This window comes from Giraffa tippelskirchi, chromosome 12, assembly GCF_054371585.1.
Source record: "Giraffa tippelskirchi isolate mGirTip1 chromosome 12, T2T-mGirTip1v1.2.pri, whole genome shotgun sequence".
Taxonomy (NCBI): Eukaryota; Metazoa; Chordata; class Mammalia; order Artiodactyla; family Giraffidae; genus Giraffa; species Giraffa tippelskirchi.
Genome location: NC_137286.1, coordinates 39,689,361 through 39,714,051, shown reverse-complemented (window position 1 = coordinate 39,714,051; position 24,691 = coordinate 39,689,361). Strand labels below are relative to the sequence as shown.

Sequence of the window (24,691 nt, the reverse complement as noted above, 5' to 3'; positions counted from 1 at the left end):
CACACACACACACACACACACACACAGTAGAGGTACATAATGGTAGAAGCTATGAGACTGAATAGAACAAGACCCTACATTCCTTCTCCCCCCACCTCCCATGCCCTAAACCTGCCTCTTGCTTGTAGAAAAACTTGAGTCAAAGAATATATTTAATCAGAGAAGTGACAAAATGCAGAAGCAAAGGAAAACAGTCAAACAGGACAAAATAATAACAGTTTAGTCATTAAGCACAGTCAAGGACCTTTAGTTCCTCCTCAGGGGCTGTAGATAATACTCTGAGCCATATCCTGTGAACTGTCTTCAGTCAGTCAGTTCAGTCACTCAGTCATGTCCGACTCTTTGTGACCCCATGGACTGCAGCACTCCAGGCTTCTCTGTCCATCACTAACTCCTGGAGCTTGCTCAAACACATGAACTGTCTTACAGGTACTGAAACCCTCACCAGGTGGAAGAGGTTAACTATCAATACATGACAACCAGACTGTCTTCATGACCTAAGCTGCCACAATGCTGAGAACTGTCCTCAAAGAAATGGGAACAAACCAACTCCAGGACTGAACATTAATTGTACTCAAAATGATCAAGATGACACTGCTCAGACCACTGATGACCAATTTCAAGATGACTATCAGAGCTGCCTGTGCTGTTTCTGCATGAAGCCCCCTCCTTCTGCCTAGAAAAGCCCTTGCCCACTGATTATCAGTGGTGGGAGTCAGCCTTTGAACAGGAGTCTCCTCTCCCCCTGACCCCCTGCAACATTGCTAGCTTCTGAAATAAAGCAAACTTCCCACCAACCTTGCCCCTTTACTGACTTTAGAGCAGCCAGAAGCCAGATCCCACTTTCAATAACAATGCTAGTTGGGGACTGTTAGAAGAGTGCAGATAACAGAAAGTGATGGTGGAAGCAGTAGGGGAGAGGTAGTGTATGGTGGTTATGTACAAGGAAATGGCAACACACCCCAGTATTCTTTCCTGGGAAATCCCATGGGCAGAGGAACCTGGTGGGCTATAGTCCATGGGGTCGCAAAGAGTTGGAACACAGCTGAGCAACTAAACAACAACGACGTCTACAAAACTATGCCATTACCTGAGTATATGGCCCTTGAAGATAACTATTAAGTCATTTAAAACATCTTTTTCCTGAGGGGGAATTCTGGGAAGATGACAACATCAGCATAATTTTTCAGTTTCCCCAGGAAAACAGACAAAGGAACTAGAAAGCAAAACCAAAGCCCCATGGACAACATTCACCACAAATCTAAGTGAACTGGTTTCCCCAAGATTTCCAAAATGTAGGTAAGTAGGAGCAAACCACAGCACTTAGAAGATTTTTGTGATATCAGCAAAGGGAATCAATGAGGCATCTGGAATTCCCAAATAGCCAAAAGGTATGTACTGGCCCGGCCCGTCAAGTGGAGAAGAGCAAGTGAAGTAGAGAATGGTGTTTGGGAGCGCAGGGGCTCGTGGTGAGCTCTGAGGGGTGGAACTTCTGAAACTGCTAGAGGAACTCTTGAAACTGACTTACTTGGGCTTCCTTTAAAGAAAAGGAGCCATGCCAAGGACAGACTGCTGGGCATGGAAACAAAATGAGCCAAGTCAAGACAAAGGAAAGGGAGGGTCCAAATAAAGATGGAGGACCAGGAATCTCTGAAAATAAGTTGACTTTACAATTTTTTTTGTTGTTTGCAGGGCATGTGGGAATCTTAGTTCCCTGAACTGAACTGTTCCCTGTGCAGTGGAAGCATGGACTCTTAACCACTGGAGCACGAGGGAAGTCCCCTGGCTTTTACAAAATTTAAATGCCAGACTATAAAAATAAAGAAGGTTCTCTTATGAAGTTAGAAAAGCTATCCTGACAACTGCTGTCTTCAAAAAGTTTGAGAAAACCTATTTCACATAACAATAATCAAGGGAAAGCACGGAAGTCAAATACCATAGACAAGTATTGTAATAAAAAAGATCAGAATAGTATTCCTACAGACAGTAAAAGCACACCAGGAAGACACACCCTCCATAGAGATCAAAAACAACGACCAGCATTTCATGGAGCTAAAAGACACAAAGAAAATGATAGGAAACATGAATAAATTAGGTAAACCAGAATTAGAAATATTGCTCCCCAGGTGGCTCAGATGGTAAAGAATCCACCTGTAATGTGGGATACCTGGGTTCAATCCCTGGATCAGGAAGATCCCTAGAGAAGGGAATAGCTACCCATTCCAGTATGTCAACAGGAGACTCAGTGAGACTCCTGGGGATAGATTCAGGCCCCACACCTGAGGCCTGAGGTGGGAGGGACCCACCTGAGGGACTCACCTCCCACCTGAGGTGGGAGGGACCTAGAAAGGGGGGCTGTGTAATGAGTGGACAGGTGGAGAATTCTGAAGAGAAGCTTTGCCTTCTTCAAACCTGTTCTCTACGGCTGTCAGAGGTTCTCCAGCTTATTCTGAAAAACGCTTTTTTTTAGGGTGTGGCAAAGGGCTGAAGAATTGATGCTTTTGAACCATGGTGTTGGAGAAGACTCTTGAGAGTCCCTTGGACTTCAAGGAGATCCAACCAGCCCATCCTAAAGGAAATCAGTCCTGAATATTCACTGAAAGACTGATGTTGAAGCTGAAACTCTGAATACTTTGGCCACCTGATGCGAAGAGCTGACTCATTGGAAAAGACCCTGATGCTGGGAAAGATTGAAGGCAGGAGGAGAAGGGGACAACAGAGGATGAAATGGTTAGATGGCATCACTGACTCAATGGACATGAGTTTGAGTAAACTCCAGGAGTTGGTGATGGACAGGGAGGCCTGGCGTGCTGCAGTCCATGGGGTCGCAAAGAGTTGGACACGACTGAGTACTGAACTGAACTGAAAGGGCTGAAAGTTTTCTGGGCACCCAAAGCAAAGAATTAGGAATGAGGCCAAATAGAATGGGTTTATCCTTGGGTCAAATAACACAGGGAGCAGGATTGATTGAACAGTCTCAATGTAGCAATAGATAAGCAATTGTTTTCTTTATTAAATAAATGTTATGATTTAGTAAATAAATGTTATCATTTATTAAATGTCAAAGTCCCATCATCCATGCAATGATGTAGCAGTGCTTTCTGGTAAATCCAGCCCAGTTCAGGGATTCTGATCTGGGCATGAACCTCTTCAGCTTCCAGAGTCTCTGATCAGTACCTTTGGCACAACAGCGCTGTGTCTCTCTCTCTACCTCTCTCCCCAACTCTTTGCCACTTTACAGCAACGTTATGTCTGAAATTCCAAATCGAGCCTCACCTTTTGTTTTTAGCCGTGACTCATCTTTGGCACTCTTGAGAACTCCCACCTCGAACACGGATCCTTTAGATTTTAGCCACAGCTTTACACAGACCATTGCAATAGACACAAGTACAATTAATTTGTATTTGGCATCCAGGACTATATGACAACAAGAAGATTCATATGGGACACTATTTTTACACATTAACAAACTATTGGTCACCTTACCCTATTACAGTGTGAGCTCTGATATAATCGTGGCCTTTTTTTCTCATTGTGTAATTTTAAAACATGAAAACACAAACAAAAACCCATAAAGAAGATATGATACTTAAGTCCCCTTTCCAGTCCTCCCTTCTTGCACTTCTTAGGTTATTTTCTCTTCCATCCCTCCTTTTCTCATGTTTGCTTTTCCTTTAATTTCCCTTTCTCACATAGCTGCTTACTCCCTTAAATAAACTATTGGTGGCACCCAAAAGCATGTCTTTGACTGTTTTGGGTTGCCCTCAGAAATAAAGAGATTGTTATAATTGTTTAGTCGCTATGTCTTGTCGGACTCTTTTGTGACCCCCAAGGACTGCAGCCCCCAGGCTCCTCTGTCCATGGGATTTCCCAGGCAGGAATACAGGAATGGGTTGTCATTTCCTCATCCAGGGGATCTTCCCGGCCCATGGATTGAAGCTGGGTCTCCTGCAGTGGCAGGTGGATTCTTTACCTCTGAGCCACCTGGGAAGCCCCAAAGAGATCATAGGCTCTTGCCTATTGATTAAGCAACTGGAGTCTTCACTTTTCTTGATCCTACTCCAACTAAAAAAAACTAAGTTTACTAACATATGCTACCAAACTATTACTTAAAGTTTAGTGACTTTACATTTTAAATTAATCAAAATGTAAATTAAATTAATGGTCAAAGATCTCTAATGAAAATGTTTTCAGAAATTGATGATGTTTAGATGATCAAGATGGAACTCATCCATGGTTCTGATGTAAAAACCAAAGAAACAAAACACACTAGCACTCTGTTTCTGAAGTCTTCTCTTGCTGAACCTTGGGGTCTTCCATTGTAATTCCGGACACAACTACTAAGTTACTTACACTGCTGGCGTGTCCAGGTCTGTGTAAGTTGCCCTGGAGGGCTTTCACACTCCTAGGACGGCCGTGTAAACTTTTTGACCTTGAAGATGGGAATCCCAAAGTTTGGTGTGTTTTCACAGACAGTAAGTTTTCCTTGTCAGTTCTGTCAGTAACAGAGAAGTAAGAGATCTGAGGGGCTGTTTTAAAAACACAATTTTCATCTTCCTTGTCTGTGAAATGTCCACAATGCTCAGCCTGCAGTGCAGCTTCGGACGCAAAGGAAGGTATTTCCGTGCTCCGAGAACGCATAATCTTTTGAACTTCATACTTCCATTCTGTGGTCCACTGCTGAACTGTCGAGGGGCATGTTGGGTCACCGGCTGCACCCCAGTTGTTAGCCCCACCAACCTTCTTTCTTCCCCGGGAATACACAAAGCTTCTGGACTTTAGTGTTTTACAAGCGCTGAAGGTCTCATCAGGGTAATAGCGGCTCATCTTTGTTTCTTCCAGGGGATAAGAAATGGTGCCTTCTATCTTTGTGGTTTCCACTGTCAGCTGAGTGCTTTTTTGAAAATCCGACTTGTTTTCTCCATGTATAGCATCTGTTTGACTTAAACTTGGGGAAGTCATTTCTTCTTTTTTAGAGACTACCTGCCTTTCATCCTTTTCAGCGGAAATCCCAGTATCTGGACCTGACTTCGGCTCCGAGGTGCTCTTGCCGTTGTCGGAGGCAAGCTGACTGCAGTCTGGGGATGCTGGTGCGCTGGTACTGGGAGGCAGGCGAAGGCTGCCCTGGCGCTCTGGGGCCAGGTGCGTCCTATGGTCCTTCTCTTCCTTCCCACGGAAGGAACCGGCTTTTTTCCTGGACGCTACCCCCAGCGGCATGCAGAAGGAGGTATCCTCATACAACAGCTCGTCCCCGTTGAAATGGTACCTGTACAGGCTGTAGCCATCGGCGCTGCTGATGCTGCTCCGCCTGAGAAGGAACGTGGCGTCACATTCCGAGGAGGCCCGGGACCGCGTCTGTATCAGGTCAGACTTGTCGATTCCCGCCAGGTTTTCCAGCGCGTTCACCATTCTGTTAGATAGTTCTTCCAGTTGGGAGAGGCGAAGGTCCACAGTCTGTAGAGAAGTTTTCATAAAGTTTTCTCTTTCGTTGATTTCCTCCAACCTCATGGACATATTTTCAACTCTGGTGAATACAAAGGGACAGGTGTATTACACCGAGATGAACTAAAGATTAAAACCAAAAATTAACGTTATTGTTGTATGATTTTTTCAGGCTTTGGGGAATCATGGGACTCGGGCATATTTTTAAAAGTCACTCTCTCCTAATATAACCACTGAAAATTACCCTGAGGAACATCAGGAAACAACAGAAGTACAGTTAACGCATATGGTGCTCTTTACCGTTCATCACACTAAGTACCTTATACATGTATTAATACGTACTCACCGAGGTCCTACTCTAGGTGTGTTTAATCTCACAGCAGCCCTGTGAGGCAGGCACACTTTTCAACACCCCCTTTTATTGATGGGGCTTCCCAGGTGGCTCAGTGGTAAAGAACCCGCCTGCCAATGTAGAAAGACACAGATTCGATCCTTGGGTTGGGAAGATTCCCTGGAGAAGGCAATGGCAACCCACACCAGTATTCTTATCTAGGAAATCCCATGGACAGAGGAGTCTAGCAGCTGCAGTCCATCATGTCGCTGAAGTGTTAGTGACTGAAGAACAACAACATTTTACCCATGAGGAAATAGAGTCAAGGAGAGGGTAAGTAATCTGCCTAAGGATGCACAGCTGGCCAACCCTGGGGCTCCAGCATGAGCTCCAGCTCTGCTGTCTTAGCTGGCACATCACACTGCCTCTGATGGTAAAGGAAGACGCTAGCACTTAGGTTTGTGAGATTTGAGTATAGCTGACAGCAAGGAATGGTTACAATCATAAATACATTCAAATCCTTATTTGGAATTCATGGGATTCAGAAAATACATTGTTAATAGTTAAGTTTAGGTTCATCACAAATTATTAGAGGAATGCAAATCAAAGCTACAATGAGCTATCACCTTATACCAGACAGAACAGCCCTCATCAAAAAGTATACAAATAATAAATGCTGGAGAAAAGGGAACCTCCTACACTGTCAATGGGAATGTATGTTGGTGCAGCCACTATGGAGAAGAATATGGAGGTTCTTAAGAAGCTAAAAATAGAGTTGCAATATAATCCAGCAATCCCACTCCTGGGCATACATCCAGAGAAAACCATAATTCGAAAATATGTATGAACTCCTGTGTTTATAACAGCACTAAAATAACCAGGACATGAAAGCAACCTTAGTGTCCATCAACAGATGAATGGATAAAGAAGATGTGGTATGTATAGACAAAGGAATATTACTCAGCCATAAAAGAGAATGAAATAATGGCATTTGCAGCAACATGAATGGACTTAGAGAATATCAGACTAAGTGAACTAAGTCATATGGAGAAAGACAAATACCAAATGATATCACTTATATGTGGAATCTAAAATATGACACAAATGAACCTATCTATGAAATGGAAACAGACTCATAGACTTAGAGAGCAGACCTTGTGGTTGCCAAGGAGACTTAGAGAGCAGACCTTGTGGTTGCCAAGGGGGAGAGAGAGTGGGGAGGAAAGGTTTGGGAGTTTCTGATTGACAGATGCAAACTAGTATATGTAGAATGTATAAACAATAAGGTCCTACTGTATAGCACAGAGAATTATATTCAATATCCTGGGTAAGCCATAATGGAAAAGAATATGAAAAAGAATATATATATGTATATAACTGAATCACTTTGAAGCAGAAATTAACACAATATTATAAATAAATTATACTTCAATGAAATAATTTTTTTTAATGCAAAAATAATTAAGTTCAGATTATCAGATATTTTACTTCAGGGACAAGAAGTCACTTAACTGTCTGAGGAATACCAATGAACTTTAAATTGTTAACTATATTTAATCATTGGTATTCCCTTATGGGATTGTAAGGAAGATCATGGCAGATTATAAATATCTGCTTTTGGGTTTTCTTTTAATTCTTAGATGATCAGGCAACAGCCTCTGAAATCATAATGTTGCCTGAACTAAAACCTGCTAAGGTTCTACTTCTGTTGGCCACACTGAACAGCTGTGCTCTGATGTGTGGGAGGGTCCTTGGATTCTATTCTTAATTCTTTTCATGGGGAGAGGACTATTTTTATGCCCCTTAGGAAACCACATCGTTTGAGCAGGAAGGATCTGGCTTCCTGGAAGTTTGCCACCAGGAGGGCCAATTTCACCAAATTCACCATGTATGAGGAGACGTGACTTCCTCCTTTAGAAGCTTCCCTATGGGGATTAACATACACACACTAGTGTATATGAAATAGATGATCAAGATAGACCTACTGTGTAACACCGGGAACTCTACTCAATATTTTGTAATAATCTCTATAGGAAAAGAATCTGAATATATATATATATATAACTGAATCGCTTTCCTGTACACTTGAAACTAACACAACATTGTGAATCAACTATGCTTCAATAAATAAATAAATCAACAAATAAATATTAAAAAAAAAAAAAAAAACAAGCTTCCCTACCATTGGGCTTCCCTGGTGACTCCGTGGTAAAGAACCCGCCTGCCAAACAGGAGACGTGGGTTCCATCCCTGGGTCAGGAAGAACCCCTAGAGAAGAAAATGGCTACTCACTCCAGTATTCTTGCCTGGGAAATCCCGTGGACAGAGGAGCCTGGTGGGCTACAATCCATGAGGTGGCAAAGGGTTGGACACAACTTAGCGACTAAACAACTACAACAACCATAGGGAACCCAACTACAGTTTCTAAGGGTTCTCTCTCCTCCTGCATTTCAGGGACCAACAGAAGAACTTTTCACTCCTAATTTTCCATGATTTCAAGTCCAACTTAATTTTCTCTGTTAAATGTCACGTCTCCTCATGCCCTTTAAATCCATTGCTGCGAGGATTCATTCTTTTTGTATTAGAAACCACATTGCCTCTGGAACAGACTTGAGATCCTTGAACAAACAGAGTTTTGAGATAAAGCAGCTGTGCAAACTTTTAAAAATAAATAAGCTGGTAAAATAGAGATAAGTATCTTCTCAAATCTTTTCTAATTCTCTGCCTAACTTACCCCTTGTGTGACCTAATCCAGAAGACAGCATCACCTGCCACTCAGAAAAAGGAGACCTCAGATTCATCTGATTCTGTCTCCCTGACATCTCCCTAACCGTCCCTCTTCCCCTGTGATGGATAACCCCACTGTGTGTAGGACGCCTCTTTAGGTGTCTGAGAAATGCCCCATCCCTACTGTAGCCACTCCCTTCGCTGAAGCTGTGGAGGAAACAAAGCTTCAAGATGTGGTTTAAGTTAAGAATATTATTTCAAAATAGATAACTATCAAGAACCTACTATACAGCACAGGGTACTCTACTCAGGCTCTGCGGTGACCTAAATGGGAAGGAAATCCAGAAAAGAGGTGATATGTGTATACATATAGCTGATGCACTTTGCTGTACAGCAGAAACTAATGCAACATTGTATAGCAACTATACTGCAATAAAAAAGTAATTAAATAGAATGGTATTTCAAGCTCATTTTTAATAGCTACAGTATGAAGACAGCACATTTTATGCCAAATCAAGGGAAGTTGTATTAAGTTTTTAGAGCATGTGTGAAAGAAGGGAGAATGAACCAGGTGACATTCACTTCTCTCTGAAATGATTTAACAGAAAGGACATTTGGAGAACTATCTCCTCTTCCAGCCTTGATTTGTAACTTTTGTAACATGATGATTTAAGTGTGTTTCACAAATTTTGACATCCATATATGGAAATCAAGAGAGGGGTTTCCGTTTCAGGAGGGGGAAGAGAAGGGATGGAGGAAACCATTGGGCAAGGGTCCCATCTCTACACGGAATGGCAGGAAAGCATATAAGAGAAATCCATTATTTATGACAGAACTCTCAGTGAGATACGGACTTTCCTGACTTTTGACAACTTAATTCTGCTTCCTTTTCAGCACAGAACAAAAAACTGTTCTAGGTCCATGGCCTACCCATGAAATAAAGTCGATTTCCTCTCGAAGACATATTTCCAATAATTTCATATTTCTAAGGTCATGTTTTCTCTTTAAAGCTATCATACAGTTAGTTGACTACTTTTTCTTTTGGTGTGCAGTTCCTTTTCTTTTTTAATGTTTATTTATTTATTTGGCTGCACCAGGTCTTGTTTGTGGCATGCAAGATCCCTGCACCCCCTGCATTAGAATAGCAGTTTCTTAACCACTGGACTACCAGGGAAGTTGTTGATCCATTTTTCATTGGCTCATTTCCCCCTTATTATTGAGTTTTGAGAGTTCTTTAGATATCCTGTACACTAGTCCTACAGCAGATATGTGATTTGCATGTGTTTCCTCCCAGTCTGTGCCTCGTTTTTCATTGTCATAGCAGTGTCTTTTGTAGAGCAAAAGTTTTTTCTTTTGATGAAATCCAGTCTATCACTTTTTCTTTTCTTATACAGATGCTTTCTGTGGGTTGTGCTTTCAGTTTCAGCTTAGTTTCAAAAACTTTCAGTGAAAGGATTCCCTGAACTCTAGGTGCTGAACAGGTATAGAATGACATGACCATATGGGTAGAGGTGGTTACAGATCTTCAAATATTTTTATCCACATCTCAGTATATCTAATACCTAGAGGATTTAAACTTGAATCTTATACCACTAAACCTGAAAGAAGTTTAACTGAAATACATTTTTGTTAAGGCTCTGTGAATAATGTTTTCCATTGCATTCACATAATAGGCACAACAATCTATAAATCAGTGGAACTTTTATAGTAACTTGGGCTTCTCAGGTGGCGCTAGTGGTGAAGAATCCACCTGCCAATGCAAGAGACATAAGAGATGTGGGTTCAATCCCTGGGTCGAGAAGATCCCCTGGAGAAGGAAATGGCAACCCACTCCACAGAGGAGCCTGGAGGGCTACAGTCCATGGGGTCAAAAAGAGTCAGACATGACTGAATCGATTTAGCATGCACCAAGAGAATATATGCCTAAGTAGGGCATAATTTTATTGACTTTCATAGACTCTTATCTATTAAATATAATGTCCAGGCTAATGAAAAGCAGCTGTATAGCACAGGGAGTTCAGCCTGGTGCTCTGTGATGGCGTAGTGGGGTGGGATGGGAGGTTGGAGGGAGGCTCAAGAGGGAGGGGATATATGTATACTTATAACTGATTCACTTTGCTCTACAGCAGAAACCAGCACAACATTGTAAAGCAATTATCCTCCAATTAAAAATAAAAATAAAAAAATAAATAAATAAAAATGAGGTCCAAATTCACGTTCTCATGGTAAGAGTCCTGTGTGTCTTTGCAAAGGACAGAACAGACATTGGGAGTTCTGTAGTAAGCCAGTTATTAAAACTCATTTTTTGTACAGTCATTTTTTTATGTGAAACGATCACCCTTTACCTGCAAGGCATCTCACAAATTATATGGGAACATTTCCTTAATGATAGAGTTAAAAGGTAACATAAAAACATAATGTTAGTGGAGCAACCAGGTCTGGTTCCTACTTGACAAGACCCATGTTTCAAGATCGCATGGTCGTGTATGTTGAGTTCTTTGACTATTCCTACCCTGTCATTTCATTCCAGGTCTATAGATCATAGAGTTGTCTCACCCAGCCAAAATTCAGCTATTTTAATTTCCATCTGCTTCTTCATATGAGTCTGCCTTTTAAGTTTAGTAATTGTAGGGAGAACACCCAGGGTGGTTGTGCTTACTTGTGGAGTTTCTATATGTGAAAGACTAAACAAAGAACAATACTTGAGTCTTCAATCTTCTGTACTCATTCTTTTCAGTCAGCAAAAGACTGAGTAGTCACTGAAGAATGTTAAGTTCTCTGGGGTTCTGCCTCCATGCCACATCGTTTATACACAGCAATTTGGCCAGATACACCTCAAACCTCCTTGTATTCTAGAATTCAGGTCATCTAAATCATTAACCTTTCCTGACTGTGTTCTCTGCTCTGGCCAGACTCTGGTCAGGCCTTCAGTGAAGCTCTTATTGATATCCTAGGTTGTCTCTTCCTTACTTCCAACATAGCAGTGACAGTCCCTAAGCCTTCATCCATCATGACCAGGACTCCAAGGCTGGACAGGGATAAAAAGGGCTGGAGGTGGTGTAATATGTTTTGCTGCAATTTGTGAACCCTGACATCACCATGATACCTGCACTGACTGGTTCTCAGCAGCCCAGGCCCCCATCAGCCTCCCTTTTGCTGTACCTCAAGCATCATTCACTCTCTGCATCCTTGCCTTCAGGTTGAGAGGCATGGAGCCACATTGACTTGACCCAATACAAAGTCACAACTGGGTTGTCATTATTGCCACCAGGCAATCTCTTGGTTAATGATGTTCCTACCGTATTTCCCCTCAAGGTGAACTCGGATCCTCCTACTGGCTTCAAGTCTGTAATGTTGCTGTGTCATTCTTTTTCCCCATTCCTACTGCTTCTTCTTACATGTCTGAATTTTCCATTCATGTAAAACTCTTGGCCTCTCTCTAGCCTTTCATTTACTCTTGAGAAAAATTGATTTTCTGGAGTGGGGACCAGGACATGAGTGTGCTTCTCTCTCTCTTTGGGAGCTCACTGCCTGCAGGGAGTTTGGGTTCTCATTTTGCCAGGGTCATGGGGTAAGCTTAGCAGGCGAGAAGGCAGCGGGGGCTGCGGGGTCCTGGAGCTGCCTGTGTCTGGGTGGGGACAGGGGTGTGTATTTGGCAAGACCCGATCCACATCCTCTGGCACAAAATTTATTACTTATAAAGCTGATGTTTTTAATCTCAGTCCAATGTCTGCAACGATCTCTGATTTGGCTTTTAAAGTCACAGAAAGAGTGAGATTGTCATTTACCAGGCACGTTGAAACTCCACCATTTCATCCCACCCCTCTCCTATCATCTAAGTATCCTTGACTCTTATGAATTTATAAGATTAAGACTTTTAGGTAAGCTCTTCCTCCACCTTCCCCACCCCTATGTGGACGGCCTTCTCTCCATCAGAGGAATCACCACCTCCTTTCTAAGACTGATAATTCTTTCAGGTCTTTTTAGAATTACTGTCTTGTTTCTCTTCTTATCTGTCTTGTTAGAGTCTTTCTTACCAGCATCTTCTCTTCCTGCTATTTGGGAAGAGGATACCAAAAGATCAATTGCCGATTTCCCATTAAGCCGACAGGAAACCCAAGACCTTCACAGAGATCCTCCCCCCCATTGCTCCCCAGCAGTCCTGGTTAAGGGTGAAGGAAAGCCACTTTCTCCCGGACCCCCTCCTCTTTCTCTCTCTGACATCTACCTATGATTCAGCCAAGAAAGCATCAACAAAGGGAAGCGGAGGGGCAGGAATGTGCTCCCGTCACCCCGAGAACTCAGCCAAGGGAAATGGGAAGCATTGTGTTTTTACTACCTCCCCCCCATGCCCCCGCCACCAGCCCCAGCACACTTTCATTCCTCTTACGTGTGTGAGGAGCCCCAAGAGGAAAATGCAATTTGGCAGCGACCTGATAACCACATTCCTGGAGCCTTGATCCAAGAATGGTAAAAATCCAAACAATGCTGGGAAAGGGAGAGGGGGGCAGGCAGGGTGAAACAGAGCACTGTTTCCATGGTAAATCACTGCTTGTGATTTCAGTCAAGTTAACGTATAACTAAAACGTGGAAATTAGGTTATAAGATGAGGCACCTTATCCTTCTCATACAGAAACCATTTTTTATAATCTTGAAAAGTTAGTAATTACTAGTAAAATAGCAAAGAAGTGTCTCAAAGTTTTAATTGAAAAGTATTAAGGCCAAAAGTTGGTGTAGATAACCCTTGAGTTTGGCTGGTAGAATTATTAATACAAGGTGACTAGGTGTAGGAGTGGGGAGGGGACAGAGCCCTACAGCTGCCCGGGGTGCCATCCCTCCTGTGAGCTGGCGCAGAGACGCTGGCCTGAACACACACCAGGAAGACTTCACTGTGTATCATGTATTCTCTTGTAATTGCTGGGGCCTCTGATTGGGAACTATGTGCTGACATATTCTTTTGACGTTGTACCATGTTTTTAAGTTTCTCAGTATACACATGTATATCAGACATGAAATACATGCTTTCAGAAAACTTTAATGCTCAAGACTCCTGGCTAGAATCACACTCCATGGGACTTCCCCGGTGGTCCAGTGGCTAAAACTCTGCGCTCCCAATGAAAGGGGCCCAGGTTTGATCTCTCTTCAGGGAACTAGATCCTACGTGTTTTGACTCATGCCACAACTAAAGATCTTGCATGCAGCAATGAAGATCGAAGCTCCCCAGTGCTGCAACTAAGACCTGTTACAGCCAAAATAAAATAAATAAATAAAATTTAAAAAGAATGATGCTCCAGAATCCCTTTAGGCATGGCTCCCTCACTATGCTCATCCTTCTACGGACATTGTCCATTAAAATATTTGGACCAATGTGTTATCAATTCACATGCACTCTAACAAGCTTCAGTTGCTTTTATGAAAAGATCAAGGTTCTCAAAGATTATAAAATGCCAAAAAAAAAAAAAAATGTCCGTAGTGTGGGTTGATGGTTCTCGTCCACCTTTGCTGGTTGCTCTGAGGTGTGCAGCTGCAGGAAAAGCAATACTACAAAGCATGGAACAAGTCATCCTCTCTGTCCCTCCCAGACCTGCCTTCCTCTGCTAATTGACTGACTCCCAAGCACAAGCAATCAGTTTATGTAGCATGTAAGCGATGATGCTGATCTTGATGGGTAGCCAAGACAGATGCCTTTGCCCTTCCGGTACCTCTGTTCCCTGAGGGTGGAAAGGTGATGGGAAGGAGCAAGGAGGGCACTAGTCAGGATGAGGAGGTCAAGCTGGGGACAGACCACCCTTGGCTACTGCTAAGTCGCTTCAGTCGTGTCCGACTCTGTGCGACCCCATAGACGGCAGCCCACCAGGCTCCACCTTCCCTGGGATTCTCCAGGCAAGAATACTGGAGTGGGTTGCCATTTCCTTCTCCGATGCATGAAAGTGAAAAGTGAAAGTGAAGTCGCTCAGTCGTGTTCGACTCCTAGCGACCCCATGGACTGCAGCCTACCAGGCTCCTCCATCCATGGGATTTTCCAGGCAAGAGTACTGGAGTGGGTTACCATTGCCTTCTCTGACCCTTGACTAAGGCAACAGCATATGTCAAGGGCGGGGAGAAACGTCCCCAGCAGTTACACGGCCCTGCAGCTGATGGTTCTTCCCATGTGTTGCATTGTAAAGGTGCCCACTTTGGGGTTGGGGAAGAACTGTCACGGTTTTGTTTGTTTTGGTTTGGTTTTGGCCTTGGGATATTTGCTATAAATGTCAGCGTTCACTTCTTTATACAATATATAAACATCATCTGGAACATTCATACTATTTCGGGGAGGGAAACGCGTTAAAATGCCAAAGTTGTGTCAACAGGAGAACTGCGAGTGAATGTTAAAACGACCTCGACGTCCCCCTCGGCCCTGATGCCCCGCCCCCCCGGTGGCCACGCCCCAGGCGCACCTCTCGTAGGTTACGCGGATGCGCTCCTCGCTGGAAGACTGCTGCTCGTCCTCCTTCTCCTGGAAGTGCTCCCGGACACACTGCTCCTCAAACTCGTGCAGCCTCTTCAGCTCCTCGTCGCTGAGAAACAGCTCTGCGCAGAAGCAGAAGAGGTTGCCACGTGAGACATCAGCCAGGTAGGCGTCCTTGTGAATTTCACAGCCCGCCTTTAATCAAGCGCGTTTCCCCATCCCATGCAGGCAGCACCCTGCCTCCTGGACTGGTTATTGCACAAAGACTCTTTGTAATATCAGTGATCATCTTTCCATTGGAGATGAACGGCTCACTTTCAATAAAAATGTTTATTGAGGTATGCATGCTAAGTCGCTTCAGTCGTGTCCGACTCTTTGCGATCCTATGGACTGTGACCTGCCATGCTCCTCTGTCTGCGGAATTCTCCTGGCAAGAATACTGGAGTGGGTTGCCATGCCCTCCTCCAGGGTATTGAGGTAGAGTTGATTTATAATACTGTGTTAATTTCTTCTGTACAGCAGAGTGACTCAGTTATACACACATTTTTTTTTCATATTCTTTTCTATTATGGTTTATGACAGAGTATTGAATATAGTTTCCTGTGCCCTACAGTAGGATCTTATTGTTTTTCTATCCTATATATACCAGTTTGCATCTGCTAATCCCAAGCTCCCAACTGGTTCCTTTCACTGAAAGTTCAAATTTCAAGCACAGAGCGGGTCTGCTTGGTTGCATAACACCTAAACAGCTCACTTTTTAACACAATTCAATTGCTGCTATTTGGAACATGAAATCAAGCATGTTTTTCTGGGAAATGTTTTCCATATATTTTATGGATAGAGGCAAGGTGGCAGGAGTATTTTCCCATTCTCCTTAAGTGTAACACAGTAAAACATTTGGAAAGGAACAATGAGTTTATAGAGAAAAGTTATTTTCAAGAACTCTCTCAATTTTCCATCTCCTCAGGAGTGGACTTTCAGTGATATTAATTAGTAGTAATAAACTAACGGATATCCAATTGTAACTCTCTTTAGAAACTCGCCCAGGATAGAAACAGAAGAGTGCTGCACGTACTCAATCCACGATCCTGTTCGTCTTGGTCCCCTTCTCGTTTCTTCCTGCAGCGACGGCTGAGACGCATGATGATAATATAGATGTGGCTTAAAATGATCATCGGTGGAGGCAGGACAGGCCGGTCATGAAATGTCATAATTAGCTGATAACGCTGGAATTTCCACACTTGGTTGGATATTGACTTCACTTCAAAGAAGGTATTGCTTTAAAAAGAATACATGTTTAGTTAGCTATATTACTTAAAAACATTTTTTTATTGTGACAAAAGTCACATAATATAACCATATAGTCATTTAATAACCAAAAGTCATATAATATAATCATATTGGACATAGAATGTGTCATACAGAATGAAATAAGTCAGGAAGAAAAACAAATACTGTGTATTTATGCATATATGTAGAATCTAGAAAAATGGTACAGAGGAACCTATTTGCAAAGTTGTATTACTTGTTTAGTACTAGAATAATTATTTTAACTTTTTAATTTTTTAAATTGGAGTATAATTGCTTTACAATGTTGTGTATACATATAGCTGATTCACATTGCTGTACAGCAGAAAATTAACACAAAGTTATAAAGCAGTTGTATTACTTTTGATTGTGATTTCCCAGAACAATCAGAGTTACTCAAACTGAATTGAAAATATGCAATAAAATGGCCTTTTGGTTCCATTCTAGAAATTAGGGCTGACTTCTAGATGACTTGTCTTTTGGTTTGTCTATCAGTGTGGCTTATCTACACTGAAGGGCATTTTACTTGTATAAATAATTAAGAATGAAGGGTATTGAGATTGTTATCTCCTACTTTCTTGAAAAACCACACCATAGTCTACTGACTGCTCAGGACACTTTATTTCATATAGTTAAAGATATGAGCCATTCAACTAAGCATTTTGAAGTATTTAAACTTTCAATTCAGTCAAAAGACTAGTTGACAACAGTTTTTTGGAACTGAGTTGATTAATTATTGAATGTTTTGATTGAAGGTGCATTATTTTGGATATTTTGGATATTAGGTCGGTACAATCTTTGTCTTCTTTTAGCTTCCAGTCAGAAGGCAGTAAGCCTAGAATTGTTGGAATCCTGATCAAGTGTGTGGTCTACACAGGGTCCTTAGAAAAGCCAGTTAACCTCTGTCAACCTTCATTTTCTCATCTGTCAAGTCAGGAGTGTAACCATATTCTCTCCAGTGCCTTGGTCAGCTCTGAGAGTCTCTGATTCTGTGAGGGATTTTTCTCTCATATTTTTCATCTTAGAAGCTAAAATAGTTTTTTTCAACATTTATTAAACATGGTCACATCCTCAATGCATCATGCCAAAAGGGGCGAGCTTTACAAGAAACTGGACTGTGAATTTTAAGCCATTTCTTTCCTAGGTCACTTTATCTTCTATTCAGTAAATGATAAGAAAAATATTTCATGTAATAAATAGTACAGTAATTGTCATGGTTGTTCAGTGGCTAAATCATGTTCGACTCTTTGCGACCCCATGGACAGCAGCACACCAGGCTTCCCTGTCCTCCACTATCTTCTGGAGTTTGCTCAGGTTAATATCCAATAATTGCCACAGCCTATAAAATTAGCTGTGCTTTTGTGCCTCTGATCATGAATTCAAGACTCAACTTGATAAATCTTTCTATCTCAAGAGACTTTCATCTGAGGAAATACTTTAATCAGATTAAAATTCATGCCAAAGTGTTAAAATACTAAGGTTGAATTTAAATATATTTAGGTGTCAACTCTTGATTTAGGAATACATGAAGTCTGATTGCAGTTGAACAGAAAAGACTGCCAAAAAAAAAAAAATTGTATGCATTTGAAAGCCCTAGTGGATTCCATGTAAACCCCAGGCAGCCTTGGAGGTTTCTGAGACTAGACTGAAAATCTGTAAAGTAGTAAACAGTAAGCACACGGTCATAAGCTGTGACACGCACTTGAAAACGGCGATGAGCAGGTTCACAAGCAGGATGTTGGCCACTAGCAGGTAGCAGGCCATGATGGCAGGCGTGAGCCAGGCACCTGGAATGCAAGGGGGGAGCCGCTTGCCTTCCTCATCGTACTGGTTGTCACCACAAGGAGCTGAAATGAGAGTTTGTCTTTTTGTGCTTGATTTTCACATAGAATGAAAAGAATAAATAACTGACCTATGCTATTGAAGGACCGATTTCTTTTTTTACTGTAATTTTTTTTTTCTGATTTCCTAAGCAGCAATTTTCCATGTAAAAGATATCAACTCATACAAAGGAGATAAGAAACTCATTTCCGCACTGAGAGTTAGTCATTCTTAACCTGTCATATTTATAAATATTTTCTCATTTCTGCGTTGTGTTTTTCATCTACAGTGAAAATATATAATGAAAAAATGTGTTCTTCATCTTTAAGCAGCCACATCTGTCTTTATGGTTTTTTTTTTACTGTCAACCATTAGAAAGTGATTGGGTCTTCTAATTATGTAATATTAACTTACGTTGTCTTCTTGATCATTAACTTTGAAAATGATTTTATTATGAAGTAGGAGATAAGTATCCTCTCTAGGCTCAAATTCATTAATTGACTGTTCTGTGCTCTGTTTGAAAAAGAATCTTTTTTCTCTCTGTTCATTTGAAATGCCACTTTGATCCTATGGGACTTATTTTCTGAAGAAAAAGACAGGATGATCCTAATAGTCATTAATGAAGTAATATCCATGAATTCACAGTCTACTTATTTTTCACTTCCTATTTTAAAAAAAACATTGATACCAGAAAACAAGTATTTGAAACCAGCATACAACTCTGGGTAATTAGCTGACGAAGAGACTAATTAATACACACATTCCACAGACTAGAGTCATCAATTATGTGTAAACTTACGATTAATTTCCATGGCGTAGACTATAGAGTGATTGGATAGCAGCATTTTATTTTTTTAGTTTTGACAGGAAGGAAGAAAAGAAAATAAGACAGTTGAGAGAAAAGTCAAACAAATGATGAATAATATAAGAACTGTTTTGCTGTCAAGAAATGCAAAGTATTCAAGGGAATTACACATTCACACTTGGAAACAGTGATCTACTTAGGAGAATTGTGCACATTATTAGTTCTAGGAAATATATGTAGATATATTTCATGAATATTTATTTTATGGTGTCATAAGCAATAGCTAAAGCTCACTAGTTAAAAAGACTGTGAAAAAGACATGAGGCTACTAACAGATGATCATTTTAATGTGTAGGTTGACCAATCAAGCATTCCCTGTATGCCAACCCAAATACCTATGCAAAATTACTATGAAGTAATCAGATCAAGAATTGAAAATCTACATTTCCCACTGTTACTGAAAATAGCCTCAAGTTTGCCTCTTCATTTTCTGTTATTACCCAATTTAATTAAAAAAAATTACAACTTATGTCTAGATCCAGGGACTTTTTCCACATTTATGTATGTTTACTGAAGCTAATATTCTTTTGAAATCAAATTAGATTTATTTTTATGTTCTGGTTTACCAAGCTACAAACCCATCCACTAATTGACTCTGAGATAATCATGATAAAAATGTGGTCTGAATCACATAATGAGATGCAGTAGGTAGAAGGCATTTGTGTGAACTGGTTATCTGTCTCACCTAGTGAAGATACACTGAACAACCCTGCATCTTCTACAAATCAAGGATGTTCAAAACTTTCTATTCTTAAAGAAGCTTCTGCTTCTACTGGAAGTAGTAGCCATGGTACTGTACCTGGCACTTTTTGACAGAACACAATATGCAAATCAAAATATGTGGTGCGAATATGAATATGGGTCTGAAGTTGCTTGTAAGCTCATTTGAACTTCACTTCCCTACAACACAAGAGACACTGTGACCTACCAACTCGGCTTGGGCAGAGCTGGGGCCCGCATTCCCCAGAAATCCATGTGAGATTGCAGCTCATCTCCTCTGCTAACATCCATATTACCATTGATAATACAAAAATAGCACCCCAGGAGTGAGGAGGAGATGGACAGCTACATGGAAAAGGGGTTATGAAGCCTGAAGAAGAGGATGACACAAGGCGCTAGTCACCCTCATGCTCACTGTCTCATTTGGCTAAAATAACACCACAAGCTCTATCTTGGGGCAGAAAGAGATTTAGGTTGAAGAAAAATTAGGATGTTGGCATTGGGACCACATTCATGTGTAGAATGTGCTCAAGGGATGTGAGACTCAGAATTCCAGGGAGTGGTTCTCAGAGTAGAAGATTGGCGTCTCAAAAAATCTGTATTTCATAATCTGCACTGATTTCTTCATAAAATAATTGGATGCCTATGACAGAATAAAAAATACTTTACTCCCAAATTAACACAGGCTCTTCCATTAATTTGGAACTGATCATCTGCCTCGGGAAGCAGGGAAGAGAATCTTACTATGAATTCTATTCTTACGGTCTATCTGGTCTGCAAACACCTCCCCGTAGATCATCCAGTAGGGCATGTAGAAGATGTTCCGGGCCAGTTTCCAAGAAGGCTCCTCATCTGGATGCAAGATGGCTTGCCGAGCTACTCCAAAACTCATCAGCACCACTAGCATGATGACCACGAAATACAGCATGTCAATCATCTGAGGAGAGAGGAAATGGGCCAAGTCCACCTGGTTCATTACTGTGTACTTCCCTCAGAGACTTCATGAATGCTTAATTAGGATGGAGGAAGCTTCTTTCCCCCTCTCCATCCCATCCATGGGCTACTAGTTCTTGTATTCCATGCAACACACACACCTTATTCTAGAACATTGCCATTCCCATCTCCTGCTCTCAGTCTTTCTTCTCTCTTGCGTGTGTGTTGCTCAGTCATGTCCGACTCTTTGAGACTCCATAGACTGTACCCACCAGGCTTCTCTGTCCATGGAATTCTCCAGGCAAGAGTACTTGAGTGGGTAGCCATTCCCTTCTTCAGGGGATCTTCCCAGCACACAGGGATCGAACTCAGGTCTCTAGCATTGCAGGTGGCTTCTTTACCATCTGAGCCAGCAGTGAGGCCCCTCCCCTCTTGTTACCCATAAACAAATTCCTCTAGTAACTACAACTGCAAGTAGAGAAAGGGAACCATTATGGGGAAACAGGAATTTGTAAGGGAAACTCAGGAGTAAGAAGAGGAGATGTCTAAGGAGGTAACAAGATGGTGAGTTGAGAGTGTGTACTAATGTTCATTCATTATACAAATGGTGAGTAGTTACAGTGAGTAATGTTTTGGTTACTATGGATACTGGCCTTGTGTAATTCTTAATTTTGACCATCCCTGAAGATGAGCGCCCTGACTGGGATCACCTAGACTATGTGTCCCTTCCCTCAAAACCTCTTGCCATACAAAGAGTTATTTCTAAACTTGAAAGATGTCCTGTTTTTTGGGACCAGTCCTAACACTGAGACTATTTTAAGTGATGTAAGGATGGTTCATTCTTAGTTTCATATTCTATAGCTTCTTCTGGATAAATGTTGTTATGGATTTGTCTTGACCTCATCACATGCATTGCCTGTGTCCACTCAGTGAAGAATCTGCCTGTAATGCAGGAGATGTGGAATGCAGGAGACACAGATTCAATCCCTGGATTGGGAAGATACCCTGGAGAAGGAAATGGCCACCCACTCCAGTATTCTTGCCTGGAAAATTCCACGGACTGAGGAGCCTGGCGGGCTACAGTCCATGGGATTGCAGTCAACCACGACTGAGCACTGAGCAAGTTATAGGTTACTCCAGTCTAGAGTGTGTGATCTGAAAACTGTCTGGAGTTGGGGTGGGGGAGTGACTGCACCTAGCTGTTTGTCTCTGGCTTCTACAACATGTTAGGAGATTAACCATTGGGTTATTGCCAGAAATACGTATACATACTGTAAGCCCTTAACTCTTGTTTGTCAACTAGATTTAACTAAGTGATCAATACGTAGAAGAGCTTAAAGCAAAGAACATTTCCTGTAAGAAACCAATTGCTGGGGAAAGATCAAATGAAACATCACAGAGTCACCCCTGAGGCCTGGCCCCAGGTCCTAACCAAAGCCTCGGTGCTTGCAGTTCCTCATGGGCCATCAGTACTAACCATCTTTCCGATCATCATCACGTAGGGTCCCAGGTACTTGTTGACACCAAAGATGTCCAGGACACGGATGTACCAAAAGATGATGTCCACACAGTAGATCACGCGGCCATAGCCCATGTAAGGCTGCTTCTGGAGGCGAAGGATGGCTCCGATCAGGAACATGGAAATGGCCACGAGGTCTGTGATGTTCCAGTACTCCTGCAGCCAAACTTTTATTTTCTGGCTTAGCTTACCCGGTTCTGACATGAGGATCTGAAAAGAAATGCCAAACAACAACAACAAAAACCAGGAGGAGTGGTATTGGAAGCTTCACCTTAGAATCTTGGGTATTGAGGGCTGGAGCAACATTCCAGGGGGCTTCCCTAGTGGCTGAGACTTGGAATCTGCCCGCAATGTGGGCAAACTGGGTTCAATCCCTGGGTTGGGAAGATCCCCTGGAGTAGGGCATGGCAACCCACTCCAATATTCTTGCCTGGAGAATCCCACAGACAGAAGAGCCTGGTGGGCTATAGCCCATGGGGTCACAAAGAGTCAGACACGACTGAGCACCTAAACACAGCACAGCAGCCTTCCGGGGCATCTGGTCCCCTTTTCTGCTCGAGATTTCTAAGTACTCATCTTCTTAGGCAGATAAAACATCTAGGAAGGGAAATTCCACAAGACTCCTTTGGATTCCTAGCTTCACAAACTCTCAGGAAATGCCTTCTGAGTTATGTCCCTCTGGCCGTAATGAAAGCAGCTGCCTTTTGACCCCTTTTCCAATTCTCTGGACACGTGCCAGTGAGCCCCTGTTCCAGAGTTAGTCCAGGAGGAAAACCCTAGAGCAGAAATAAACCTATGTGGTCCCACAGAGGGGCATCCACCCAGAGGAGATGGAGGAACTGGGATAGGACGGGTAAAGCAGCCCAGATTCCTTTGTAACTCGGAGATAAGAAGTCAGGGGAAAGCTCAGCTTCATTTTCTCCTGCTTGAGATCTTACCCTTTCAAAGTTACCACAGCTTAAAAGGACCCTTTCTCGGAGGCTTTCCTGGTGGCCCAAAGGGTAAAGAATATGCCTGCAATGCAGGAGACCCAGGTTCAATCCCTGGGTCGGGAAGATCCCCTGGAGAAAGGAATGGCAACCCACTCCAGTACGCTTGCCTGGAGAATTCCATGGACAGGGGAGGCTGGCAGGCTACAGTCCATGGGGTTACAAAGAGTTGGACATGACTGAGTGACTAACACACACACACCTTTGTCGGCAAAGTGATGTCTCTCCTCATAGTAAAACTGAAAATATTTAACAAGCAGCATGCAGGGGCACACACAAAGCAAACATGGATGCAGCTATGGTGTGCAGCAGGGTAGGGTCTTTAAAGGTGGTGCCCCTTTAGTTATGGAGTTTCCTGGTAGGTCCTGGGGACCCCAGGGGTGGGATGGGGTGGTGGCTATTCATAAGCCATCTCAGAAGGCATTCACTAGTTTAAAAACTGATGAACTCTGACTTATGCCTGCTGCCCTCTTTCCTATAACTGGGGGTGGGGGGCAAGGTCGGCAGACTCTTTGCAGTAAAGAACAGTGTCTTAGCATAGGGCTGGTGCTTAGTGAGCTCACAGTGGCACTAGAGATGGCACGCAGGCCACTTGGGAAGTCCCAGTTGTAGCACGTGCAGAGTTTGAATGAAGCCCAGTTGGAAAAGAAAGAAGTTGTAGGAGATGGGTTGCAACATTTTAGACTTGGCACTTTTCATTTGGGGCTGTCATCAGACTGACAGCATCAAATTATCTCTCCTGGGAAGAAGTTGCCAGTAATAATTTTTCAGTTCAGTGAAAGGGTCAATACAAAATATATATTGCAAAATAAATAATACTGCTTCTCTATCAGTGGGAGAAAGAATACGAAATTCTGCTGTGTGCTATCTCAAATTCACTTCTTCTTGGGTATATTGTTGCTGTTTAGTTATGCAGTTGTGCCCAACTCTTTGCAACCCCATGGACTGTAGCCTGCCAGACTCCTCTGTCCATGGAATTTCCCAGGCAAGAATACTGGAGTGGGTTGCCATTTCCTTGGATGTAAGCTTTCCCTTTATAAGTTGATATAATGAGCTGAAACCTGCAGGTGATATTAGAAAGAAAAGAACCTGGCCCACACTTTCTCTGCCACCTGCAAAGGCTGCCATCTCAGATATGTGAGTTTCAAGTCCCCGTGATATGAGTCGTGCATGAACTGGTGTCTGTCCTTTTTCAACACTTAGTTGAAAACCCTGTTTCCTGTGTTTGCAGCGGATGTGCTGGAAGCCTACCCAGAGGTGCTGGAGGCTTCTTCTGGGTGGGGGTGCCCAGCCCCCACCTGCTGCAAGGGCCACTGTTCCCTCCCATCTGCCCCCTTGGGCAATGGGAGCCCTTTCCCAGAGGCCCTGCTGGCTGACTGATGTGGGTATGAAACTCAGGTCCATTTGGTCAAGATGGAACAGACTCTACAGTATTGGGTACACTCAGAGTCCCCTGCCAGTGAGGCCAGGGACAGATTCCACTGAAGCCACACCTCCCTCAGCCCTGTCCCCTCTCCAGCCCAACCACTCTGCTCCTTCTCCCTGCTCTTCTGGAAGCTCTCCTTTAATAAACCACTTGCACAAGAAT

The 24,691-nt window shown here is 42.5% G+C and overlaps 1 protein-coding gene and 1 long non-coding RNA gene across 2 annotated transcripts in view; one reads left to right on the top strand and one right to left on the bottom strand.

Annotated features, from left to right (window-relative positions):
- Positions 1-429: 429 nt before the first annotated feature.
- On the top strand, positions 430-3,042 carry LOC145529750 (uncharacterized). Its single transcript, XR_014071328.1, has 2 exons — positions 430-1,299; positions 1,693-3,042. It is a non-coding gene; the product is annotated as an uncharacterized LOC145529750 (long non-coding RNA).
- Positions 3,043-4,269: 1,227 nt separating this feature from the next.
- TRPM1 (transient receptor potential cation channel subfamily M member 1) overlaps positions 4,270-24,691 on the bottom strand; it is a 65,787-nt gene continuing 45,365 nt past the window's right edge. The window contains exons 21-27 of the mRNA XM_081547266.1: positions 22,073-22,324; positions 20,425-20,599; positions 18,877-18,897; positions 17,959-18,103; positions 16,024-16,226; positions 14,938-15,070; positions 4,270-5,524 (exon numbers count right to left, since the gene is read on the bottom strand). Coding sequence (XP_081403392.1) covers positions 4,270-5,524; positions 14,938-15,070; positions 16,024-16,226; positions 17,959-18,103; positions 18,877-18,897; positions 20,425-20,599; positions 22,073-22,324 — 2,184 coding nt within the window. The remainder of the gene's footprint in view (positions 5,525-14,937; positions 15,071-16,023; positions 16,227-17,958; positions 18,104-18,876; positions 18,898-20,424; positions 20,600-22,072; positions 22,325-24,691) is intronic.